The sequence below is a fragment of the Bombus huntii genome, chromosome 3, assembly GCF_024542735.1.
Source record: "Bombus huntii isolate Logan2020A chromosome 3, iyBomHunt1.1, whole genome shotgun sequence".
Taxonomy (NCBI): domain Eukaryota; kingdom Metazoa; phylum Arthropoda; class Insecta; order Hymenoptera; family Apidae; genus Bombus; species Bombus huntii.
This window is the reverse complement of record NC_066240.1, coordinates 13,947,241-13,973,371: the sequence shown is the minus strand read 5'-3', so window position 1 is coordinate 13,973,371 and position 26,131 is coordinate 13,947,241. Positions and strand designations below refer to the sequence as shown.

At 31.0% G+C, this 26,131-nt stretch overlaps 4 protein-coding genes and 1 long non-coding RNA gene across 14 annotated transcripts; 2 read left to right on the top strand and 3 right to left on the bottom strand.

Moving 5' to 3' along the window:
- Positions 1 to 6,948: 6,948 nt before the first annotated feature.
- Positions 6,949 to 8,946, bottom strand: LOC126864045 (uncharacterized). Its single transcript, XM_050614970.1, has 2 exons — positions 8,824 to 8,946; positions 6,949 to 8,234 (listed from the first exon to the last, which is right to left on the bottom strand). Exons 1-2 carry the CDS (start codon positions 8,833 to 8,835, stop codon positions 7,275 to 7,277), a joined length of 972 nt encoding a protein of 323 aa, XP_050470927.1. The 5' UTR covers positions 8,836 to 8,946; the 3' UTR covers positions 6,949 to 7,274.
- On the top strand, positions 8,127 to 11,406 carry LOC126864079 (uncharacterized). Of its 5 annotated transcripts, none has more exons than XR_007689057.1 (6): positions 8,127 to 8,254; positions 8,525 to 8,734; positions 8,832 to 9,922; positions 10,014 to 10,219; positions 10,289 to 10,376; positions 10,454 to 11,406. It is a non-coding gene; the product is annotated as an uncharacterized LOC126864079 (long non-coding RNA). The 5 variants fall into 5 exon arrangements; XR_007689059.1 differs by having other exon boundaries at positions 8,230 to 8,734; positions 8,832 to 8,876; positions 9,779 to 9,922; XR_007689056.1 differs by having other exon boundaries at positions 8,230 to 8,734; positions 8,832 to 8,876; positions 9,718 to 9,922.
- Positions 11,407 to 11,539: 133 nt separating this feature from the next.
- Positions 11,540 to 14,356, bottom strand: LOC126864068 (larval cuticle protein A2B-like). The gene is made up of 2 exons (XM_050615005.1): positions 12,815 to 14,356; positions 11,540 to 12,269 (listed from the first exon to the last, which is right to left on the bottom strand). The coding sequence occupies exons 1-2, from the start codon at positions 12,824 to 12,826 to the stop codon at positions 11,904 to 11,906; spliced, it is 378 nt and encodes a 125-aa protein (XP_050470962.1). The 5' UTR covers positions 12,827 to 14,356; the 3' UTR covers positions 11,540 to 11,903.
- A 1,831-nt stretch (positions 14,357 to 16,187) lies between these two features.
- Positions 16,188 to 24,435, bottom strand: LOC126864032 (blood vessel epicardial substance-like). Of its 5 annotated transcripts, none has more exons than XR_007689043.1 (10): positions 24,287 to 24,435; positions 23,676 to 23,850; positions 23,314 to 23,575; positions 22,708 to 23,075; positions 21,659 to 21,816; positions 21,443 to 21,545; positions 21,145 to 21,285; positions 20,897 to 21,062; positions 19,328 to 19,592; positions 16,188 to 18,791 (listed from the first exon to the last, which is right to left on the bottom strand). XR_007689043.1 is itself a non-coding variant. In XM_050614944.1 (9 exons), exons 3-9 carry the CDS (start codon positions 23,534 to 23,536, stop codon positions 18,724 to 18,726), a joined length of 1,227 nt encoding a protein of 408 aa, XP_050470901.1. In that variant the 5' UTR covers positions 23,537 to 23,575; positions 23,676 to 23,850; positions 24,287 to 24,435; the 3' UTR covers positions 16,188 to 18,723. The 5 variants fall into 5 exon arrangements, 2 of the variants coding, with proteins under 2 accessions (XP_050470901.1, XP_050470902.1); XR_007689044.1 differs by having other exon boundaries at positions 16,188 to 18,788; XR_007689045.1 differs by lacking the exon at positions 23,676 to 23,850 and having other exon boundaries at positions 24,287 to 24,430.
- On the top strand, positions 24,380 to 26,053 carry LOC126864069 (centrosomal protein 20-like). 2 transcript variants are annotated; one of them, XM_050615007.1, is made up of 4 exons: positions 24,380 to 24,526; positions 25,097 to 25,141; positions 25,607 to 25,816; positions 25,904 to 26,053. In XM_050615007.1, exons 2-4 carry the CDS (start codon positions 25,114 to 25,116, stop codon positions 26,038 to 26,040), a joined length of 375 nt encoding a protein of 124 aa, XP_050470964.1. In that variant the 5' UTR covers positions 24,380 to 24,526; positions 25,097 to 25,113; the 3' UTR covers positions 26,041 to 26,053. The 2 variants fall into 2 exon arrangements, with proteins under 2 accessions (XP_050470964.1, XP_050470963.1); XM_050615006.1 differs by lacking the exon at positions 24,380 to 24,526 and having other exon boundaries at positions 24,869 to 25,141.
- Positions 26,054 to 26,131: the final 78 nt, after the last annotated feature.

The following is a 26,131-nucleotide window of genomic DNA, read 5'->3' as shown; positions in this document are numbered from 1 at the left end:
CCTATATTATTTGTTAATTACTTTACTATTTCGGTTAATGTGTATTACTCGATATACTTTAGTCTGACAAAATCACAGTATATCGTTAGTGTAGTGTAGTATAGTACAATATACGGTAGTATTATAACGTTGTTCATTGTTACGTAAAACAATATCGTAGCGTAATTCGTTATATTTTAGAACTTTCTAATTCTTTCATCTTCTTCTTTCATCCGGTCCTCTGCTGTGTCTTGTCGAATATCCTATTACTCAACTTACTTCGCGTTACAGTAGCATTCCGTTTGTTCGAACTCCCACCTGTCGGAGGACAAATAATAGGGACTCGTATAATTGAAGATATCTATGATTTCTCTAATCCGAGTCACTAGACGTTTAACAACTAGAAATTTGATAATTAATCATTTAACACACGTTTTTACGTATGTGTGTGCATATCCATACGTATATATTTTATCATCGACATGGAGTAACGCAACGACGAGGATACCAAGAAAGAGTTAGATTAGTATCCTTCGGTAGAATCCTGTTTATTCTGTATGGAAGAGTAGTAGACGCGTGCTCCATGGAATGAAGAGTAACGCGATCGCGTAACCTTGAGTACAGGGTAGCGTTTCAATTTCGCGTTGCTCGATCATCGAGCTATTTCTGGTGGTCGCCAGGACTGACCCACTTTCTCTACTTTCGTGCTGTTTCGCGAACGTCAGACAAACCGCGTAATACCGTCAAATTTCTACGCACTGTCTACTTTTGTTCTGCAGATCTCGTTCGCGAAGGATCCACGCCCATCCTGGTGTGGCGAAAACTGGTTCAGAGAAAACTAGCTGAAGCCACGACACGTGTTCTATTTTGACAATTGCTTTCATACTACCTCCTTCTTGATCTTTCACCGCAGCAGAGCAGAGCGTTGATCTCTTAATCTTTCAAGCGATGTAAAAGTCTGCTGCATTAATTTTTTGGGGACAGCGTGAAATATTAACGCGAAATTGCGAAGTTCGGAAGAAGAAGTAAATTTTGAATTATTTCTGGGAAGAATTACGCGATAACGAAAAACCGATAGTTCGTGTACGTATACGAAATTCATCTGGATCACACGAAGCGAATCCATTACCAGGGAGAAAGGCGTCTGAATTCCCGGCCTCGATTTAAATGATTGCGTAATAAAAAGTGAACCAGAATGATAAAGTTTTTCGGCGATGAACGCGCGACGAATGAGTTCTCGAACCTTTCGAAAACATTCTACGCTGGTATTATAGGTATACAATGTAAAGGGAAAAATTATTTGAGAATGGAGAAAGAGAAAACCGCGACTGTTTTATAGAGATTTAAAATTAACAAAATTTTTCTGAATATCAATATATCAATATATATATATATATATATATATATTAGAGATTTAAAATTAACAAAATTTTTCTGAATATCAATATATCAATATATATATATATATATATATATATATATATATATATATATATATATATATATATATATATATATATATATATATATATATATATATATATATATATATATATATATATATATATATATATATATATATATATATGAGAAGTAATTTAAGAGATAATCAATAAAATGTTTTTCATTAATTTGCTTCGTTATAACCCTACGAGTTCTACGAAAAAATAATATTGTCACGCTAGCGGTAACTCATAAAGCAAATGTTTAATATGCTTGTTAGTATGGACTGTAACAAATCGTTTCGCAATTGAATGCGTTACGTGATTATAGTTCTATATGACGATTTATGCGTACGGCTGACTAAATGAGATACCGATTACGTAGTTTAATTGCTTCTAATGGTTAAATTATTGCGTAATAATGAAAAATACATTAGAACGACGAGACACAGGTTTTTGTAATAGTCGCATCTATTTTTCATTGTCGTGCCCGCAGAAACGCCTTGTAACCTTATAATCCATAGAAGAAAGGCATATCCCAGTCACGATAGCACCTGCAGTTGCTTCTACCGTTTACGTGACTCGATTATCAATCGGCGATTGATTGCTCGCAATGAGGTATCGGGACCGCGTGCTTTCACATTCGTTTTACAAAACAAATCTATCTACGAATAAATCTATCGAAAGAATTGCGCTGAAACAATCGCTGAATTCGGTAGAATTCGGATTCCAGGAAAGCATAAATATACATAGAATTATTTGTAGAGATTTGTTATTTATTGCGAAAATTCGTTGGGAATTTCGATCTTAATTGCGATGTTGATTTGATCGTAATGGTAATTTATGATTATTTAAAAATATTTTCAGAAAAATTGTCAACCGTACCTCCTCACAGTCGCAATTCATTTAGTTGCATTTTTTAGCTTCTGTTTTAGAAATAGCAAATTAATATTCAGAATAGATCGGAGTGTTAAGGAGCGATAATTAATAAAACTCGGTTTAAAATTCATAATATCCTTCTCCGTTCAAACGATTATAACGTAACTGTCAGCCTCTTTAGTCTTCCATTATTCATTACCGAACCTTGATCGTCAAACGTTCACGGGAATAAAAACCACCGAGGAACCGGTGATCTTATTATATATCGCTCTCGCGGAACCTTAATGTTATCCTTGAACTTTCGGAAATTAAGCGTTTAAATTTCGCTCAAACGACAGGCCACATCTCTCATTGCGAAACTGGCAGCAACATCAAACGATTCTCACAAACGGAATTACGCGTTCATTCAGTCATCGAGGATTCCCAATTGCAGTGAGAAGTTCTCTTCGGTCGATTTGCTCGAAACAATATCAATACGTCATCATGATAATCTAATTCCTAGTGTTGGTGAAACTTCAAAATGTTACAATATGTTTCGTACAATATTACATTCGTGAAAAGTCTCTACAAATGTGCAAATACTCGCACGTACCACTCTGGATATTACGAGGCAGAATCTTCAAATACGATATTATGAATGAATATGAAATAAGAAATATTAATAACGTAATTTCACGGTTTAATTGAAAAATCGATAAAAGGATACGGATTCGGGTTTCGCCCGCGGGCCATCCATTGTCCATTTGGTCGAATTCTTTCAGTAACCGGTCCGGCAAAAGTGAACCGGTTTCTTGTGTAGCAAGACACGTAATACGGGGCGCGATTACGAGGGACCACGTCGTGACATTGGGCGCGGTACTTTGACGGCCGCGGCTGCAGCCCTGGCTTATTCGGTGAAAGTTGGACAGTACGAACAGGTATGTAACCGATTCGACACGATCGAGACTGCCTGAGCCCTATTGTACTCGGCCAAGGGCTGTCTGCTCTCATTATCCCTGATCCTCGTGATTTTCTCATTTTTATCGCCTTCCATTCTTTGGTAATATTTTACATAAACTGTTCTTTTCCATTAACTTTTCATCGTTTTATCCTTCGTTCGTGTATCACAATTTTATTCATCAATATCGAATCACTTTTTCTTTCGTCTATATTTCACTTTATTATTCGTAAACATCGAACGATTTTATCCTCGGCTCATTTTTATAAATTTATTGTTTATTAATATTCGATGATTTTATCCTTGGGCAGTATTTTATGATTTTTATTCTTCCATCTCTGTTCTCGTTTTATATACCTGTTTCCACGATACTTTACGATCTCATTCTTTGTTGTCTTATCATTTTGATTCTTGCCAGTACTTCGTAATTTTATTTTTCGACAACCGTCATTGCAATAATATCGTCGGGAATAATAATTTATTTCTTTAAGTACGATCAATATCTGGTGATAAATAACATTTGATATTACTGGTTAAATGTATGGTTTTAGCATAGGTATAGTAAGTTAACTGTTTACATGATAAATGCAGAGTTTAACAGGTGCGTGTTTTCTCTTACATATTATGCTACGTAATAAATTACTGTAGTTTCAAAGCTCGTAAATTTATTTAATTACGATCACTCATTATGATTGTCAATAATATTTTAGTCAACTCGAGGCTTTCAATACTTATTAATTGATTTAGATTAAAAATGATTAAGTAGATCGAAAGATCAAAAATATAATATTAATGTATAAATTATATACATTTTACGTGATTTATATTACCTTAAATTGTACTAAAACAGAAGGAAAATTAAATTTTTCCAAAGACAACAATAATAGGAAATAAATCATTCGAAACATATATCTCCATTCGGTAATTAGCTCATTTTAAGATACAGGTGTCTGCTATAGATATTACGCAGCTGCGTATAAAAAACACTTTCTTTCTTTCTCGAATCTAGAGCCTCCTTATTTACCTTTCTTTTCATGCGTTCTTAACCTGTTACGTTATCATTAAGACCAAGTCAGTCAAAATGATCGTTGCCTTGTACGAGAACACAATCGAGACTCGTTATTTCAGGAAAGTGATACAATTTTAAAGTGAAAACGCATAATATGGATATTGCGTAATATTACATAAGAATTTTAATGAGATCTGAAACGTTCGTGTGTACACGTTAATTGGGTGTAAATATCCAGTAACCATCGCTTTTTACAGATAATTAAAATTGTCACTAACAGTTGGATGTTGAAATTGTAAAGTTTTATCGTTCGTATACGAAAGCCATGTATCTGTTATTTTTATGAATTTTCCAATTGTCTTCGTCGTTTTTATTATTTCTTTTTTCTGCAAATATGTAATTGGAACTTATACGATAATCTCTTTTTAATAATTGTATCTATTCATATAATAATCGTATTTTCACGGGAAAGATCATACGTCAAATTTAATGATATATTGTTACAAGCAGAAATAAAATTTCCTTTCTCCTACAAGTATTAATACGAATAATTCAATACGTATAGCTAGACGTAGCTGCAGTAGTATTAGTCATTATTTTGTCAGACTATCGTGCGTTTAATACAATTGCAGTTTTTTACTATTATTTTCATCATATTTCACAGATACAGGGTTTCTAATACACGAATTTGGTAATAAATACATATATGTATGATACATCGATTCAAACATATTGTATGCCGCACGCGTCTGACATATACACGACGATACTACTTGCAGAGATGCTGCGTTACTCTACATGCATTCCACTTACTTATTCATATTCTCTATACATATTAAATTAGCAGAATCTATAATATATCCATATGGATCAACGATATAATTGTTAATTTAGATACATTAATGTTTATTTATCATTGAAATAGCTAGTCAAATTAATATCTTAACACATATATATAGAGAAAATAATCTTGCGAATTTGAAACAAGCAAGAAATATATATAGCTATATCTGACAAGCATACTTAATTACCCGTTACATAACCTCCAATTTTCTTTCCATCAAAGTCTCGTTACTACTTTAAACTCGGCATTATCATTATATTAGCATTATCATATTACATCTGAAACAAATCTTCTCAGCATTCTCAACCATTCATAAATCAGTTGACAAGCTACAAAATATCATTTATCCATGTTGAAATAACCTCAAAAGTAAAGCCTGCAAATAAATCGTCTAGATCACATACCATAAAAATGCAATGCAACGAGACATAACACAATTCGTCTAGCCTGTTACGTGTCACGTAGTTGAAGGTCGTACACCATCGTACAAGTGAACATATACAGGGTGTCCCTCATTTTGGATCTCTCTACTTTCTTTCTCCAGGTAACCTATTTTTCGTAACTCTTGTTCGCTTTTTACGTACATACGTTTGTTTCGTCGACTTGACAGAAAATCTAAAGATACTTGGAACATATCTATCGATATATTAGATCGATACGAACGATCGTATTTGCAACGGTAAAAAACAATCTCTTGATAAATAACAGCTATAGCGGCGATGTCGTCAAGAATTTAAATATGAAGACAGCAATTTTTTAAATTTCCTAGCGAGATTGTCACTTGCCGATATCTTAACTGCTTCAAAAAGCGTCACAAATCTGTGCTCGACTGACTAACCATAGGATTTTTTCGAACACGAAGTACCGTCTTTACGCTTTCACGCTAATTCAGAATATTTCATGAAATTTCGTATACATGTATACGCAACAGTGTACTTTTATATTCTAGACGAGCTGTGAATGTTTATACATGTTTATATCTTTTACTAGTACAACTAAATGAAAATTTGGCCCACCTAGTAGATATTACGATCATTGGACATTTTCTATATTTTTCTAAAGCATACTGGCGAAGTTTGAACTTCGGAAAAGAAAAGTGTGGGCCACCCTATATACAAATGTAGAGGTTTTCTTGCGTAAAAGACACAATACACGATGCGTCGCAACGCCGAAACTTGCGTAACGGTGAACGAGCCCGATGAATCGAAGTTCGCGCGGATGAACGTGACGAGTGATCGATTCGCGCAAGTACGCCTGTGACATTGATCGACGTTATTCGCGACGCTTTTACTTATTACGCCCGCACACGGTCACGTAGGTCGTGGCGACGTAATCGACTGTGACCAGGGCTACGGAGATTACGAGGACACTGGCCCCGTCACGAGCTTCTCCACGCAATCCACAAAGAAAACCAGACCCTGTTGAATAATAAATCTTCCCGTTTTGCTCACGGTGCAACGATCGCGCCACGAGACGCCACGCTGCACGGAATAAAAATATTTCCACGTGTACTGGACAACGTTATCATTTTACATAAAATAGCCACGATGTTAATATTCCGTGGAGCTATCGAAGAAGACGTATGATCCTATTGTGGATGAATGGTTTGCAGGTTCGATCGAACGAATACTCACGATGTTTTTGATTTCTTGCGCCTTGTTAACGAGAGAAATTGCAAATGACTCAATAGCGGAGACTTACTTCTTACGACCGATCGTAAATTTGTGCTCCCTCGGAATTGCTGATTCGCGAAGCGTGCAAACGAGGAACTTGTTCCTTAGTAGCTTCTTGATGGAATGCGATAGATCCGAGATACGCTCGTTACAACCAAAAATACTATTTTAATTTCCAACAAATTTTCTCCAGAGTATTCCATTCTCAGCTATTTTAGTTTCTAATTTTTCTAAAATTTTATTCTTCGTATACTCGATATAGTGATATGGTATTTTACCTAGCAACTTTTATAGTATAATTTACATGTCGATAAAGTCACATACGTGAAACCATGTCAAATGTAATATGTGTTTGTGTATCACGTACAAACGCAAGGACTTCAGGAATCTAAATAACTCACAAATCAGACAATTTCGTCTAATTCGTTGTAAACACGCATTTATTTTAACTCGTTGATTTGTTCAATTAGGCGGGATTTAATAACAAAACAATATTAAAAAAGAAAAATCTTTACAGGAGCGCAGTGGCGGGAGCATAGGTGAGACCACCGATAGGAGCGGCGTAAGCTAATGGCGACGAGTAGGCGGCTGTATATGCGTAAGCATTAGGATAAGTCGCGTAGCTGGTAACAGTTCTGGACGCAGGCAGGCTGACCAATCTACCAGGTTGAGGAGCTTGTGCTGCCAACTGTACTGGTGTAGCGAGAGCTTTCACGGGTGCTCCTTGTGATTGTTGTTGTTGTTGGGGTTGTTGTCTTTGCTGTGGATGTTGCTGTCGCTGTTCCTGTTCTTGCTCGCTTCCCTGTTCCTTCTGTATCCTTTGCTGTTGGCGTTGTTGGATCTGCTGTTGCAGTTGCAGTCTGGATTGCTGTTGAAGCTGTTGCAACTGTTGCAACTGTTGCTGTTGCTGTTGCTGTTGCTGTCTTTCGAGTTCTTTCAGTTGTTGCAGCTGCTGTTCCTGTTGTTGTCGAAGTTGTTCATCGCGAGAGGTTGCACCGGCTGTGACTAAGGGACCGGACCTAGCCTCGACGACCTCGACATCGGAATCCGGACCGCTGGATGGAATCGCTGGCGCTGGTGCAGGTGCTGCGGGCAAAACAGGTGCAACTGCCGCGGAAGGTGCGATGGAAGGTGCATACGGCACCAGTGGAGCGGCAATGGCGGCTACAGCCGTCGCTGGTTCCCGGCTGACCACCGCGTTAAAACCGTTTATCGGATCCGCCGTATACTCGACGATGCGTCGAGTACCGTCTGCCTCGATCAAACTGTAGCTACCCTGCACCAGGTCGCCGTTTCTGGTTTCGTATTGGGCCTTGGAATCCCCGGTCACCGCATCTTGAACGTCGTACGCGAAACTATATTGAGGCGCTGCGTCTAGTTCCTCGAGCTTCGCTGCCACTACGGGCGCCGCTGGGACCGCTGGGATCACCGCTCCTTTGGAGAGAACCGCCACGCTTAAGAATACGATGAGCTAGAATTTTGGAAAGAAACGTTAGTATCACGTTAGATATTCTAATTATCGTATTAATATTAGATATATCGTATTTTTTTCGATGATATAAAAAACGCTAATAACGGTGTGCGAGCTGTAATCAACATATCGATTAAATTCCTCTGATCGAAGAGCAATGATTCGGAACATAAGCAGTTTGCCACTGCAGAACCGTAAGACGCACACCATTATCAATAATACGTCATTCGACCCATGCTGAACGTGCACTTCGTTATCTTGCCGAGGAAACGTCAGACTATCTTTCCCAGAAGGGCATGGCTGACGCTGGAAACTTGGACGATCAACAAAGTGGAAGTAAAAGAAGCAGAGCAACGTATTCTAAACCTAGGGATGTAAACGTTCGATAGAGAAGGAGGTATAATAAATCTATTTAGAGACCGACATTCGATGTATAATAATGTAAATGTATAATAAGAGAAGAGGAACGATAGCATCTATCATGGACCAGTTAAAAATTGGTAAGCGTTACTCTACGTGACTCTAAACGATACTATTTGATGGATAAGACTAGTCAGGACTAATCGTCGCGATTAGTGTACCTCCTTACCTTTCCAGCCATGTTTGTTTGCAAGAGGATCGCCAGGAGACTGATGCCTCAGGGTAAGATTCGTCGTACTTTTATACGCGTGATGACTGTCAGTGTTTTCGTGTCATCCGCCAACAATAACCCGAGCTATTCCTTGCACCCAAACACGAATCGTGCACACCCGTCTTACACACGCATACACACCGCCCCCACTTGAATCTCTCCTTCTTTTATTCGGGCTACCTATTACTCTGTTTCTTTTACCATCCGATGACCTCCTCATAAATGTTGCGATGTCCATACGTACAACTACGAGTCGATGAGTATGCGCGCTTATGTTTCTTCATATCGTCGCGGCCTATACACGCGACCTGTATGCCAATATGTCGAAGATACAGAGCCACTTCGAGGTCGTGCGACGAAACCGCGAACGTAAACCGTGAACTCCGCTGTAACCCTCTTGACGAAAGGTGTACGCACTTCCAAAAGTTTACGATATTGCGCGATCGTTATCGATTAGCATTTACGTCGCGCCTGCGACACCTTTAGCCAAGCCTGCACGCGAGAGAAAAAAGGGTTTCTTAACGCTAGACGAGTGAAGTATGAGACTTGTATCGGTGAAATCGAAACGAACGTGGAAAATGTGTTGATTGAAAGGGAAAGGGAAACCTTTAACCGTATATTTTACAAAGATCATCGAGATTCCTGAAAATATACTGTTCGAAATTTAGAAGATTTCTATGAAGAACGACGAGTTGGTCATTTTTACCGTGTTCTGATTCCAACGATAATACTTGCGTCGAAAGAATGCTAACTGTCCGTTCTGATTCGATCTTTGGTAGAATTTTAAATTAAAAAGGAATTCTTAACGTATGCAATGGCAAACAGTACCGGCTATCATCGTATTTGTCGTAGCATCTACGTACCGACTAACTGGACCCAAGTATAGTATATTAAATCTCGAATCATTTGGCAGCACTTTGTGACGTGATTACAAAAATTTGATACCGTGAGAACGAAATGAAGATGACCTAGTAAAAAAGGAAACATTTCATTGGGAAAGAATCGTATATGGAAATAATTGTTGCAGCCGGTGTATATTGTTTGCGCTAAATAGGTAGTAAGTGAAGAATTTAGGTTAAAAATGACCCTTGTTTCTGTTTATCTTCGATTGATTCAAATCAAGTATCCGATTGATTTCTTTTCTATAGTAAAATGAATCGATAACGCTATGATAACAGCTAGCACCAATACATTAATACATTAATGTAGTCGGAACATGTGTCAATCGAATTCGTTTTAAATTTGACACACGATCGCCGAATTTTAAGTGCAAACGAAGTGTGAGCGGCCATATAATTTGTATGCTGATACATCGAAGAAAGTCATTCGAGGTTATTCGACGAAATTACGAAAGGTAATGGATTCTATCAGTATACGCTTATTGTGTCTTTTCTTTCCTTGCTCAATGTCCATATTCTTACAGGATCGGACGCCGGAGAAACCTTTCGTTCGAATCGAAGAATAGAAGGAACAGATGATTCATATATGCCGACATACACGAGATGCTTTCGGTAATTATTCTTTAATTCTGATACGTATATAGTATAATTATCGTAAAATATAAAGATAGAACGTTTATCATGTTCAGGGAAATTTTGCCTATGCCTCCTTAAATCTGTGTAAAAAGAGGTTATCTGTGCGAAGAGACAATGGATAATCGAACTTTCTTTCGTAACAAAACATTGTGAAAGAATTACAACAGCTGCTTGTAGTCGATTCGTTCTTTATTGTTAGATCCCTTATTTATTATGTACTACACGTATAAATCGCAATAATTTATATTCATTTTCGATATATATATCGCCCATTTGTAATATGATATCTTTTATCTATAACATATATTTTACAGGAAAATTAAAGAATCATTCGTTTCTGGTTGAAAGAATAACTTTATTCTGCTGTAATACGATCTTTAAAGTGCTACAGTATAGAAAAGAAAAATCGCAAAATAATCTGCGTGGACTTGCTTTAAAGCGTGATACTTCTACTTTCTGATCATCAAATTGTATTTCCTCGTGGATGCCTCTATATTCGCAAAAAGAGGTAAAAGTGAGGATGATTTTGTCGCAAAAATGTATGTTTTGAACTATTTCACTTTTCATTCAAAGTGCCATAAAACGGTTTTTGGTTTTGGTACGAATCGCGAATAAATTTCTTAAATTTCACAGGCTTGTTCGAATTTGTAGAATTTTCGGAATAAAAAATAATGTTCACTTTCCCGCCCCGCTTCTAAGCATAAAAGCGTCTTCGAGAAAAATTAATTTAGAGTTGAGAAAGTAGAGACTTTGCCAACTGAAATGAGCCCACGCTAATAGTTGTACAATCTGTCATCAGGAAATTACAGTACTTCAAAAATTGATAACATTTTAATTCAGAATTGATGATCGTTTAACTTGCCCGCAAAGATTTAAGTAATAAACAACAAATAAAAGAAATAGGTAAAAGACCCATTTTATAATTTCAGAAAACGAGGATTTTCTAATTTACAATATTTTACACAAAAATATTTATTTAAATAGTCGTATGGAAATATAATTTATTGATTGATATCGATGCAATCGTACGATCTAGAAAAAGAAAACACAAATTTCAACTTTTATTTAAATTAAAATGCATCTAATTATAAAACGTAGAAACATAATTATGAGGATGGGAATAGCAATGATTACAATAATATTTTAAAAAAGTTTTTAATATAAACATTTCATTATAAAATAATTGCAGTATGTACAGTGTAATATGACTAGTTACATAGTAAGCGGTACAAAACGGCAAATATAAATTTCTTTTGTATTACGAGCGAGCACTAAGCAATGCATGACTTAAATGACATAAAATTCATTTCATTTCGCAACGAGTAAATCTTTTTCATATTGATACCAATTTAATGTTGTGTTTTGCTTATTAAAACGAAATGAGAAAATAAATTGAAGCTAAAATTCTTGCTCATGAAGTTAATAAATTCCATGTACCATTAGGTCAACCCTACCCTTCTTTCTCTACCAGGATAAGTATAAATTATAAAGTATTAAAATTGTCTAAGGATGAAAAGCCACTGGAGCGACCTTCAGGGCAGGTTTAATGACAGCCACAGGTTCTCTGTGGACAACCGCGTTGAATCCATTCACAGGATCCGCCGTGTACTCGACAATCCTCCTGGTGCCATCAGCTTCGATGAAACTGTAGCTACCACTGACTATGTCACCATTTCTAGTTTCTTGCTGAGTTTTCGAATCTCCTGTTAAACTGTCTTGAACGTCATAAGCGTAAGTGTATTGTGGATGAGGATCGTAATTAAATGCTGGATTCACTGGTGCAAGTTTAGCTAATGGTACTGCTGGTAAAGGAACTGCAGCTCCCTTGCATGTAGTAAATATAGCGACCGCCAGCACGATAACCACTTGCTGTAACGTAATAGAGAAATATTTAATTTCTTCTATCAGAAATTAAATAATATGAACGAAATATAAAATTTAGTTACGGTAAATTATAATATAAATTAGAAATGATGTAGTTAAAATACAAAATAAATGATAATATTTTGCGATCTGATTAACGATATCTTTTTGTGTAAACTATTTTAATTATACTGTCTTGTAAACTGAATGTGTAATTTTCAAAAGAGTTTTTATTATATTTATATTATATTTAAAACTATATATCACAAAACATGACATGAAAATTTCATTTAAATTTAAATATAAAAACCCTATTCGTTCTAGTTTTAATTCTTTCTCTACTAATATGTACACAACTGAATTTTTCATATACATACCCTCCATTTTTTAATATGTGAATAAATTATACAAATTATATACATTATATTTTTACTACTTTATATATCTAAAGATGATTAATAACTTAACAACCCAATCAGTAATCAAGATGAATGAATGAATTAACAAAACAATTAATCAGATCGTTAATTTTTAAGTTACCCTCTTCTCACCTTGAAAGCCATGTCGATTAGTGTTTTGGATAATCCTACGATTGAACGAAAGTCAAGAAGGAAACTGACTGTTCGATTTCTAGTGACAAACGTATTTATAGGTGTACGGAGTTGTCATTTGTGAATGTACGTGAACCGATGCTCATCGCAGCCCTCGATGCATCGCAAATAGCTTCGAAGGCGTGTACGTGACGCGCTTCAGACAGAGTAGCAAAAGTTTCGCTCTCATTTTTAGTTCTCTAGTAGCTGCACATTGAACCCTTCGAAATTTTAGCGATAATTTTTATCATTCTTCTATCAATTCAAATTATATTAAAAACTGCTACCTTTGAGAATAAATGTGGAAATAATCTTCAAATTACATTAAAATTGTATAAAAAGAAAATAACCCTGTTCGACGTTCGTATAGCAAAATATAATAGCTTACTATCTTTGAAATTAATTGACAACAGCGTGGAGTATCTCTCATTAAAGAAGATGTAGTAGAAAAAGATGAATGGGTTATTACACAATGCATAATGTAAAAATTTAGAGGGAAATAGGAACAATTTGGACAATAATTCTTCCAGGTTAAAACTCTTGTGCTTTCACCATTGCGTAATTCCGTATGGTTTTAGTCGCAGTAAGTGTAACGTTTCCGTCATGCGAGCACATGGCGCGAAGAATACTAAACAGTTGGAATGATCCGTTTTGGAATGCTCACATTTCGTGTCCCTCGTCCCTGGATCTCGCATTGGTTATCCGACTAAATACTGGAAGCATTAAAGTACACATCTGGTTCTCTGAAATTATAATTTTTCACACTTTGATCATAATTAGAAGCTAAAGGGAAACCAAAGGATATCATAAAATAATTCATTAAAAGAATTAATTAACCCTTGAAATATAGGCGCCTGGAACCAATGACTAGATTAAGCGTAATCCATGGTAAGTTTATACAAATTTCACCGATAATAATAATTTCAAATTGTATACAAATGCCATTTTAAACTGCATAATGAATTGAAATTGAAAATAGGTGTTTATATTGCGACATGTAATTTATTTACATATAAAATTTATTATGTAGAAACTTTTACAGAATAAAACACACAATCATTAAATAACAAATTCCGATAATACTCTACTTTATTCGTGTGTGTGATTACAATTTTTACAATTCAAATAAGATTGAAGGAAGTATAAAATGTCGCTGATACAAAATGTTCAATATAATGTACTAATAAGTATAAATATTTTAAATATCACACAAATATTCAAACCACTTTAACAACCTTATTTTTGTACAATAACATGAGGATATATTTATTACTTAATAAACGTCATTAATTAATAGTTTAATCAGGATGATTACTAAATTTAATTTTCGTGCTGAAAATTCATCTTATAATATAATTTCTATATATTTTTACAAGATATTTTTATAAGAAATTTATATATTATGATTTATTAACAACTAATAACATAAATCTAACCCCAATCATTCACTTCCAAAAAAATAGTACTTATATACTATAAAGATTTAATATAATATAGTATCATGGCCATGTAATCTTTTGTCTTTTCTTTGATGGAGCTTCCTAAAATATATGAAAATAATTAAAATATTTGTTCTAGGCATTCGTTAGTAAATAATCATTATTTACGTTATTCATATTGTAATAAATAATCTTACAATTTAATTAGCATTAATGTTATATCAGTAATGATACGTGCATCTATATAAAAACAATCTAACAAACCCAAATAAATACATAAATGAAAATTAACTACAAGTGATGGAATAATTAATAAACATACATACGTCATGTTTTCCATCATTATTACGTTTCTCAATACCATTGCATTTTTTAAAGGTATTTGAATTATATAAACGTATTTTATTAGATGTTTGTTTAAGTTCACTTGCAGAGGATTTTGGTCTTATACAAAAAATCTCTTTTGCCGTTTCATTTATATCTGTTTTTCTAGTACTTGTACCATTCCTATAAAAAATTAATGTAATTACTTTATTAAAGGAGATATAATTTTATATTGAGCAAAATGTTTTTACTTACGATGAAACAGGATTTCTGTGTGATTCATTAACAGAGTGCATTGCCTCATTATGTTGTCTTACATCTGAATTTTGATTACTCTCAGATTGTCTTTGAGGTAACGGCAAAGCCACCCGTTTATATAATTCTATTAATTCAAATCTGGATAAATTTTTATAGTCACTGAAGTCAATACATCTCTATAAACAAAGTAGGACGGAAAGATGTTTAAATAATTGTAATATATATAAATATTGATATTAATAGCTATTTAAAAAATACTATAACAATTCTTTATCTCAATGAAAACCTACAATATTTAATTTTATATTTATAAAATTACAATATCTCTTGCAATATAAAACAAGAAAATTTCATATCTTGATAGTAGATAAGATACTAGTTCTAAAAAATTCTTTTTATTACAAAATGTAAAAAAAGAACAATTATATTTTAAATTACGGTACAGGATATCTATAAGAAAAATTTTCACACATTATCAGATATATCTGCAATTAAATAATTACTAGTTTAATACACAAAGATATATAAATTCTTCATGATTTAATGAAGAAAAATTGTTGGTAAACATAACCTGGTTTGCTTACATTTTCTAAAATTTCCTTAAGATCTGATTCTGACAATAATTCAGGATGAGTTAATTCATACATTCCTAACGTCGACATTTTATTAAATATTTCATGCACTAATAAAAACTACTTTATAAAATATCAAGAGACCATTTGACAACTTCCATACACAATATTATATTCAAACAACGGTTTGAGTTGGTTATCAATGGTTATCATTCGACAAGTATGACAATATCAGATAATATCTGATAATACCGATTATTTCAAAATATTTATAATTATACACACATTTTGCTAGTTTATAAATTTTATAATAAATCTTTAAAAAGAATTTTATGTATCACGTGAAATAATAACGCTCATGCTTACTACTATTCTGACGCACTCCATTATACAATGCACTAATTTCTTAGAAATTTATGTCTATACAACGTATATTGAAAAACCGGGAATTTCCTACAACGACATGATAAATTGAAAATAGCTTTTCCTCGTATTTAAAATTAATAGTTTTTTTAATAATAAATACATCTTTTTCTAGTTAAATGACGTTAATTTACCATTATAACTGTTTAACTAATTTTTAAATCATAATTTCGTTAACTAATTTGTACGTATCAACTTCTAAATTGAAAATTTTAATGCAAAATTTTTCATAATATTTAAAATGAAATATTTCCTGTAAATGACAAGATCATAAAATTAAAAGGCATAATGTAAAGGGATAAAAAGACTTGCTTGATGTCATGTTTTTTTCTAAAACTAACTTTCTTTATTCCTTTCATCATTAGATTTTTCATTATTGTATTCAATGTGATTTAAATTTTTCATTTCATTCATAATTCTTTATAATACCTAACTATGTACTAAGAAAATCTACACATGATCATAACAGTTCGAAATAATAAACAACAAAAATGAGTAACGAATAATTTACATTCATTAAAACAAACCATTTACACTTCTCATATAAACATGAATAGCGTTAGAGTAAATAAAATCTTATGATTCTCATTGTTCTTTCAGTTTAACGTTTCGTTCAAAACAATTCGATTTTCCAGATGAATAAACAAATTGATATTTTGTTACCTAATAAAATCATTTTTGAAGATGTATTTTATACATATGATAGAACAATTATTATCCAACTTTTAAACTAGTTATAATCTTTGAAATAGAATATGCTCAGAACTATAATTTTACATATAAAAAATCCTCAAGTATATATTACAACCTTAATAGGGCATGAATTCAATTAGCAACATTTTAAATTTTATAATGCATGTTACTAAATCCGACAAAATTGTCCTTAAAGATTTCCTTTGTTACTTGTTTGATTTTTTTCCTAAAACTGTATCCAATCGTCAAAACCTGAGATTTTTACTTTAAATTTCGGTACATAACACTTTCACTATTATTATCCAAAATGATTTTAATTAATTACGTTAATGTTCTCTTCGTTTCTCTGTGCGTATTGATCTTTTTTTATTTGTTTCATTCTAATGACCGTTCCTAATCAAAATTACCATTTATAAATTATGACTAATGTTGATTTTGTTCTTTTAAACAAAGGAACGGTAATCATGATTATAATATTATTGTAACGATTTTTCGATAATTTTACGATATTAAACATTAAAAGTTATATGTATTTATTTCTCTATCGACAATGTATATCAATATAAATATGATTTTATTAATGTAGCTCACATTGCAATTGTATTATCATCCAGAGCTTTCTGGCGTAACTTCCTGCTTCTCTAATCTGAACGCCATTATCTGATGGTATTATGATATGATTCGCGCAATAATCCTTCAAAACTATTTACTAATAGTTTTGATGGCAGAAGTGATCAATTGCTGGCAAAAATTGTAAAAATAACGATAATATTCATTAAAACGAAATTCCAATAATTGTAATAAAGTTAAATGAATTGCAAAAGTAATAGAAAATATTCAACAATACTACCACTATTATATTCAAAAATAAATGCAAACCAACTGTTTTATAAAGGAAAGGAACTTATTAAAATTATGAATATGAATAGAATTATGTGAAACAAAATATTCTAAACAGGGATAAAAAAAAATATATATGTATACATATGTATATAATTTTTAAGTACCAGGCATAAATTATGAATATTACCCTAATTAATCTTTGTTTTATCATAAAACAATCTATAAATGAATTAAAAATAAATTAGTTTATCTATATATCATGATCAACTGCATAGTAATTTTATTGATACCTCATGCACAAATTAAATGGTTAACAGTTAAATAAAAAAAATGAAAGTTATATGTTGGAAATTAATTATGTTCAAAATTATATTGAAATTGTTATTTTAATAATGTATTAATAGAACTTACTCCAATAATTTTATTGTAACACAGTGTTGGCTGTATCAATATTGTTATATTTGATAATGATTAATAAATCATAATCAAAGTTATAAAATTTAATTCATATACCTTTAATTTAAGTAGGTATTTTCTAATGAAAATGATACAAATAATTCAATTTAACATGTGCTTAATAAATTATACTCTTACTATTCATTCTCTAGATAGAGACCATTTCAAGATAGTCCCACTGTAAGAGATATGTAAAAAATTGTAACTACTAGTTATAAAAAAAGCATTTCGATTTCTGCCAGCAATTTGCTTAAAAAATATTGAATGAATATATAAATTAGTATACAATAGTAATGTTTATATATTTTTTTAAATGAATAAATGAAATGCAAGTAAAAAGGCACTATATTTGGGTATGGGAAACAATCAGGTATTTAGGCCTCCCTAATTTTTTTCTTGACCAGTTCCAATAAATCACAGATCTTTCACTAAAGAAGTTACGCCGTTGCGATTGAACAACCTTCATTCTATTAAACATGTAAAGTCTTACTTGTTTGGTACTAAAATATGCATGTTAAGAAGAAAATCAGTGTGAATTATAAACAGCCATATTTAAATCAGTTTCTGTGTTATTCAATAATATATTGGAAGCATAAAGTAATGTTTAGTCATATATCACTTTATATAAACTAGGATGGAACCATTATTCTATAAACAATGAAATCTTTCTTTCCATTGTTAATCATACTTGACTAGTGGGAAAAATTATTAATTGGCAAGAGAATGTTTAATTGCTCCACGCACACCATGCCATATTTTCCAAAATGACGGATACGCTTCATCATTATCTCATGTTATGTAAAAAGACCGGTGTTGCTTTATATTGACTGTCGAGGATGACATTCATCTAATATTCATTTCATTAAACAGGCGTTTCATGATCAGTCTCTTCAATTCTTCCCAATCTCCATGCATTTGGATCTCCTGCTGCTGCAACGTAATAACATAAACATTTTTTATTACTACAGAATAACAATATGCTAATATGAATTAAAATATGAACTAATATATACATGATATGTCAATATATAAAATCTATTTATACGCAACCACAACAGAATATATCTTTAAGATAAAATTGTATAAAACTAAATTATTGGAACATTAATAAACATGTGAATAAAGAACCCCCCAAAACTATATTTAATCTTGAAAAGAATTAAGTGTTAAATAATTCTAAATACATCATATAACAAAATAAATATATGTAACAAGTTATTATACCAGAGTAAGTTTTCTTTTCAAGTTCTATAATTAGTACTTCAATTTGCATCGTATTTGTAACAGTACTATGTTTTTTACTTAACTACAAATCTTTAAATTAATATACTAGGGTATAATTGTCAGATATATGGTATTAAAATCTTTCCATTTTATTGAATCTGAGCAATAGTATTGTGACAGAACCAACATTGTCAATATAATTGAAATATGAAAAAACATACGTAGACACAAAAACAACTCACCTGAATACAATAACCAGAAGAAAATAAATGAAGTTACCCAGTGATATTTGTATAACTGTATGGATATCCATTGCAGAAACATAACATATATCACGTACAAATTTGTGCTAAGTATCTGCACAGTTTGTGTCACAGGAATATTATAGGGAAGACTGAACATTGCTGTGTTGTACAGGATGTAAAGGAGGTGTACGTAGGTGATTAATATGATGCAAAGTGTTGTTCAGCACTTCCTGAGTCGTGTACAGCAGCGGCATTCTCTCTTCTATCCAAAGCAAAATCAAAATTGATGCAAAATTATAAAAAGTGTATGTTGCATATTCAAACAAATTATAAATCTAGACTGTTAGTTTTACTTCAGCAAATACATGCACCAATTATCATGCAAAAGATTTCTATATATTCAACATATACATTTCAATATTTATATATTTACTTAAAGAATAATTGCTCGACATAAGAAAAAAATATATAATTGGCAGAATATAAACATAAACTACTAATACAGGATAGTAACGTTTATAAATTGCAATGTCAAAAGCTTTAAAATTATTCTATAATGAAAAAAATTTACATTACAGAATTTTTTAGATCAAATTGTGTTAGTAATATATAAACTTTGTGATAAAGATTTGTATTTCTAAAAGTACATTACGCATGATACATGCTCATGCCTAAATATAAAAAATATAAATATATGTGATACTGTACATGTAAACTGCCGTAATACATTTTCAAAATATTGTTTCAAATCAATTTAGACAGTTTTAATGACTATAATTTATATAATGGGTTTTTTATATATTTAGATTTTCTCTAAATTATAATATCTATAATATCTTTATTTGAAACAACTTTTTGTAATGGAAAAAGACTTTTCAAATTGCATAACACATTTAAATTAGAACTACCATCTACTTTTAAAATGATATCATTAAGGATGATTAAGTGTATTTATATTATTATATTATACTATATTCACGTTTTATTTAATTTTTCAAAGGGCGCTTTTTAAAGAAGATAAGAATGTTGGAATAATATAGAAATATTACATCCTTAACAATATGTTTAAGTATAAACATAAAGGCATTATGTGTATATGTTATATCTTATACATATATGTATATGTGTATAGTGCATGTGCATGCTATTTTTTATACATTTAATATTACATTTATTATTATGTTTGTCATAAGTTTCAAGATCCGAAAATCAGTCAGCAAAAATTATTTATGTATGAGGTAATAGGATAATTTAAGTTTCTTTAATATATATGTTGTAGTTTTGATAGATCATCGTACACACATTGCAATGTTATTCAGTTTAGTTTAAATAATTAAGTATTAAATTATCCAATTATAGAACATATGGCATTAGAAATATATGCTACTATAAAAACGAATTGTATTTTGTTTGATATTTGTTCATATATTCGGAAAATTATTAATAATAGATTTATAATATTCGTCTATAACTTTTGTAGATTTTATTAACGTAACAAAACAACTATTGCTATAATAGTTACAAGTGTTACTATTGTTCATAAATGCAATATTAAAAAGTACTTACCTTGAAGTTGACGGCTGATGAGAGCAGTAATACCTTGACTATCACCAGTCTTTTTCACAACGAAGAGTTTGGTGTCAGGATCGTTTTCTAAGGCTCCAATACCACTTAAACCAATTACTTGTCCATTTTGCTGTTGATGACTGCTAGCGGCCATCGTTTCGCTAACCTAAGATTATATTACATACTAATATATAATACCTCAATGAATTCATACGTATTATAAATTTTTAAGAAAAACACATACATACCTGCATCAATTTTTTTACTACATCCCTTCCCAAAATGTGATCAAACACTGCCTGCAGAAATTGATCACTAATTATGCTTAATTTTAACTTGTCTCTATGCCATAGTAATATCCTCGATTCTTCCATAGCTGTTATTGATACCTGTTATTGATCACAAATGTATATATTATATAAATACAAACACACACATGTAAACAAATATGTATTTTTTATGAATTTATTTCATTTAATGTGTGTGTAAACTTATTTTGCTATGAAGAAATAGATTTCTACTAATGACTTAAAAAGATGTATAAACCTGAAAGTATTCGTCTGTAGAAACACCAAACCATTCTGGAGAATCCAGGAACTGATGTGGGAAGACAATGTGCAATGCTCTTCCATTTTGCGAAACTACTAACCTGAAGAAATATACACAAAAAAATTTAAATACCACTCTTTGCTTTTAAATTTGATAAAATGTGATTTATTAAGATTTATATTACAATTTACGTTATTTATAATATACACTTACTTCCCAGAAAGTACCAGAGATAAAGAATCAACTTTGGTTACTTTTTCTTGGGCATAAACTTCTTGATATTTCAACTGTCGAATAACCTTCATACAATTTAACACTTTTCTGAACTGATGACGTGATACTCTTAATGGCTGGAACACTGCAATATATACCTGTATGAAAAAGAATGAAATAAAATATTAAATTTATGTAACGTTATTATTAAGCGTAAAAATATACTGTAATAAAAGAAAAACATCTATTTCAATAACCTTTTTCTAAATTACCATTTCACCTTTACATTAGAACAACATATAATTGAATTATTCTATATTACATATATGTTTGTTGAAACTAATATTTTCTCAATTTAAAAAAATATAATGTTAGATTACTAATATCCTAAAAGCAGTGATGTTATAATGAAAATCTATTTCTGAAACTGGATATATAAAGGTGCAAAAAGAAAAGATAGTATATACCTAAAGAATTTGAATCTAATGCAAACACTATAGCCAAACATACAAGCAATTTACTGTAATTAAAATTCTAATATATCTATCTATAACAGCTAAAACAAGAATATTACATCATCTAGAAAAAGTAATATGCTATAAATAAAATTTGGAAAAACAATAAAATATAGTGTATATCTTTGTATTCTACATACATGAAATATCAATTTTTAAAAATGGACAGATATACTTCAATACTTACAACAATATGTTTCTATTGTATAATACTAATTATATTAATTCATACATTATATATTTAATATTTAATCATTTGAAATAATTGTGTAACATGTCCATCTATTCATAGCAATTAATAATAAAGTCACTTTCACATTCAATAACAAAATATAATAAATTTAATATTTATTTAAATGTTCCTTACATAGCATGTATTTTACCTATGTATTTATCTAATTCCAAATATCAAATTTTAAACGCGCTAATATCTTAAATAATTTTAAGTATTTTAAATTGTTTGGTAGATCGGTAAACACTACTCTGTAATATAAAGTCAAACTATCATTCCTTCTGATGCTTCTCATAGCTTACCTCTTCAACTTCCCTTGAAAACTTGATAGGCCTGAGCTTGTAAAGAAGCGTGCATACATGGACGAAGTTGATGGCAACAAATAGAGCATTCCAGAGAGCAGCATCCAGCCAACAAGCTATTGTCCAGCCCCACAAAGCAAGAAAGGCACAGCCCACGAGCAGAGTGCACCTTAAATAAAGTACGCCATGTATGCCACTTGGTGCAAGATGTGACAATAGAAAGAAGGCATTTGCTAGTTGAAAGTAGATGTGGTTCACAGAAATTCCTTGATACGGTTGGCAGGTAAGAACTCCGTACAGAAAGGTTGGAGGCACTATCGGCGAATGAGGAGAACCAGATCCTTGACTGACCACTGATAGACCAGTAGCTGTAAGATGTTTCTTTTTTAAATATTTAATAGAACTAATTATATTTAAAACATTAAGTAATAATGTAGTAATAAAATTTATTACTTAATGATTAATGGTAAATTGTTAAACATTGTCTCAAAAAGGTATTTAGAAAAGTTAGCTCAAAAATTTGTTAACTGGTAAGAATAGTGATATTATCATATATATAAAATATATTACATATATCCACCATATTATATGTACATGCATACATACTAGCTCTATTATCAGTGGTCACATTCCTACATTCGTCATCTTCACGGTGTGTTGAAACTGGTAGTGATACTTCCGATGTAACAGTATTATGGGGGACATTAAACGCAGCTGCATTTGTTAAACTGCCATCGGTACCAAAAGATGTCCAATACAGAAATATAAAAAATAAGATAGAAGCACGCCAGCCTTCTCGGCTTCCTACAGGATCAAAACAGATCCACATCCCCGCATCACCACCAAGCTAAATCAATTTCGTCTTACTCTACAACAATAAAATAAATAATACTTAAATATAAAAAACTGTAATTAAGTTTACACAAAATATGAGCACAATTTAAATTGGTAATTGTTATGTTTCATACTTATTCATAGGAGATGTTAAATTGAATATTATATGCCACTTGTAAATATCCTGTCATTTTTCACATTTCTATTCTCAGCTAAAGTTAAAACTTGAAGACAAATACCATCTTGTGGACATTAAATTAAATAAAGGTATTTGCATTACCAATAGCTGCAGGAAGACTATAGAAACATCTGTAATATAAATATGTATTCATAATAAAGCACAAAATATAATATATGAACCTTTCCATAAATTTATTATGTTTTTCTACTTATTAGAAATGTGTGATTATATGTATGATAACATATCAAACTGTAGTTAAAAGAAATATTAAGAGTTTTGTAATAAACTTAATAATTATTTAACATCCTTACTTGATGACACAATAAAATTACCAATTAAAAATGTCAAACTCCAATTAAATGAAAATATTAAAAATTTTGTTACTCTATATAATGGTGAATTTGAAAGATTTTACAAAATTCAATTATTAATATTATTTTGTGAATTTATAAAAGAAGATAATGCTTTCAAATAAATATATTTCATGCTGATTTTGATATGCAAGTGATTGTGGATATTGACGCATGTTATAAAGTATCGTATTCAAATCAATAAATAACTTACTCATGGAAAATTTGAAAGGATGTGAACGTACGCAAGGCATACAGATGAAAAAGTAAACTATAACGTTAAGAGTAATTTGATAGTTAGAATAAACGGAACTCGTATACGAAACAAACTTGCTTATCTAATGAACGTCAAACTAGCATAAAGACGTTGCTTTAGCAAGGAGGAGTAAAGACGACGGTAGAGAATTGGGAAACAGAAGGGGGATAAAATAGGCCACGCGGCCCGTAATTTAAGGTTTGTTCAAAAATTTACTAGCAAACACAACCATCCTTTCAAATAAATAATTACCATCGTACGAAAATTAATTACAATTCAAAATACTAGAGATAAAATACAATAAATTTTTATATTCTATATTTGAAACTTACAATTTTTACAAATATTTATTTTCTTCTAATTATTTGCGTTATTTTTCAGTAATTAAAAGTTTTGAAACCTAAAGTTCTAATTGTAACTTTGAATTAAATGTTTATTATTTTATAAATTGTATATCGACTACAATTAATAATTTATTATTTTAAGGAGTGTTGAAGTATTCGATAAAAATTTGAATTCAATTTAAATATATTATATTAGAAAATAATATTTGAAGTATTTCCTTTTATGATCTTATTGAAGTAAAACATGTTATCTTAAAATATAGTATTTCTTTTTATATAGAGCGTGCTCTTGGAAACAATTTTAAATTACACATCAAACACAATATCATTAACGAACAAAAATTTAAATCGTTAATATCTGCCTCACCTGCTATATATAGATCTGTATATGTGCTTTTTGAAATTCTTGTTGCTTTGTTTATAGGTAAATATAATAATAAAATGGCAACGGAGAAGGATTTGATTAATGGTATTTATTAATTGCAAATTTACAAAATGTTTATATTTCTTAAGTAAAAAGTATTTTATTACACGTAGTTAATTTATAAACACTTCTCAATTAATTTTTATTACATACATATCCAATTACTATTTAAATATGTAATTTATTTTCAATATTGATATATGTTAATATGTAATGTTTATTTCTGCTATAAATGTACATACTATTTATAATATAAAAATAAGTGGTGTTATAATTAATTATTTCGGTTATATCTGTATCTTTATAATTTATGTATTACATAGTAATTGTTATCAGAGAGTATTTTGTGTTGATAATAACAAATGTTATATTACTAAAGATTGTCCTACTTTCTGGAAAAAGAAAGTATAGTTATTGCATATGAAAGAATTTTATTTTTTAAGATTAATTTTATGTAAAACTTAAAATCATTTAAGTTTTGTTTGCTCATTAATAAACTTATTTCTACAGCAGTCAGAGAATCACTTAAAGCTGATGGGGAGCTTGGTCGTATAAAAGCTGAAATGCGTACAGAAGTCATAAAGTTGTTAGATAATTCAAATAAAGGAAATAAAACAAAGCTTCCAAAGCCACCTTTAGACATTGTATTTTTGAATGAACTTATTCGAGAATACTTAGATTGGATGGGATATAAGTACAGCTCTACTGTATTTATTTCAGGTATTTAATAATGCACTTCATATATAATATACTATATTACAGAAATTAATATATTCATAAAGTACTTAATAAATATCTCTGTTTTAGAATGCGACTTGTCAAAGCAACCTCTTGATAGATTTTTGCTTTTGCAAAATTTGGGGCTGAAAGAAAGTGAGAACAGTACAAAATTACCATTGCTGTGTAGTATTGTAGAAACATTCAAGAATTTAAAAAATACATGAATATATAAAATTATATATAGACGTATTATTAACAAAAGTAACAAAAGTCTAAAACATTCATACTTAATATTGTTAATAAACAAAAAATATA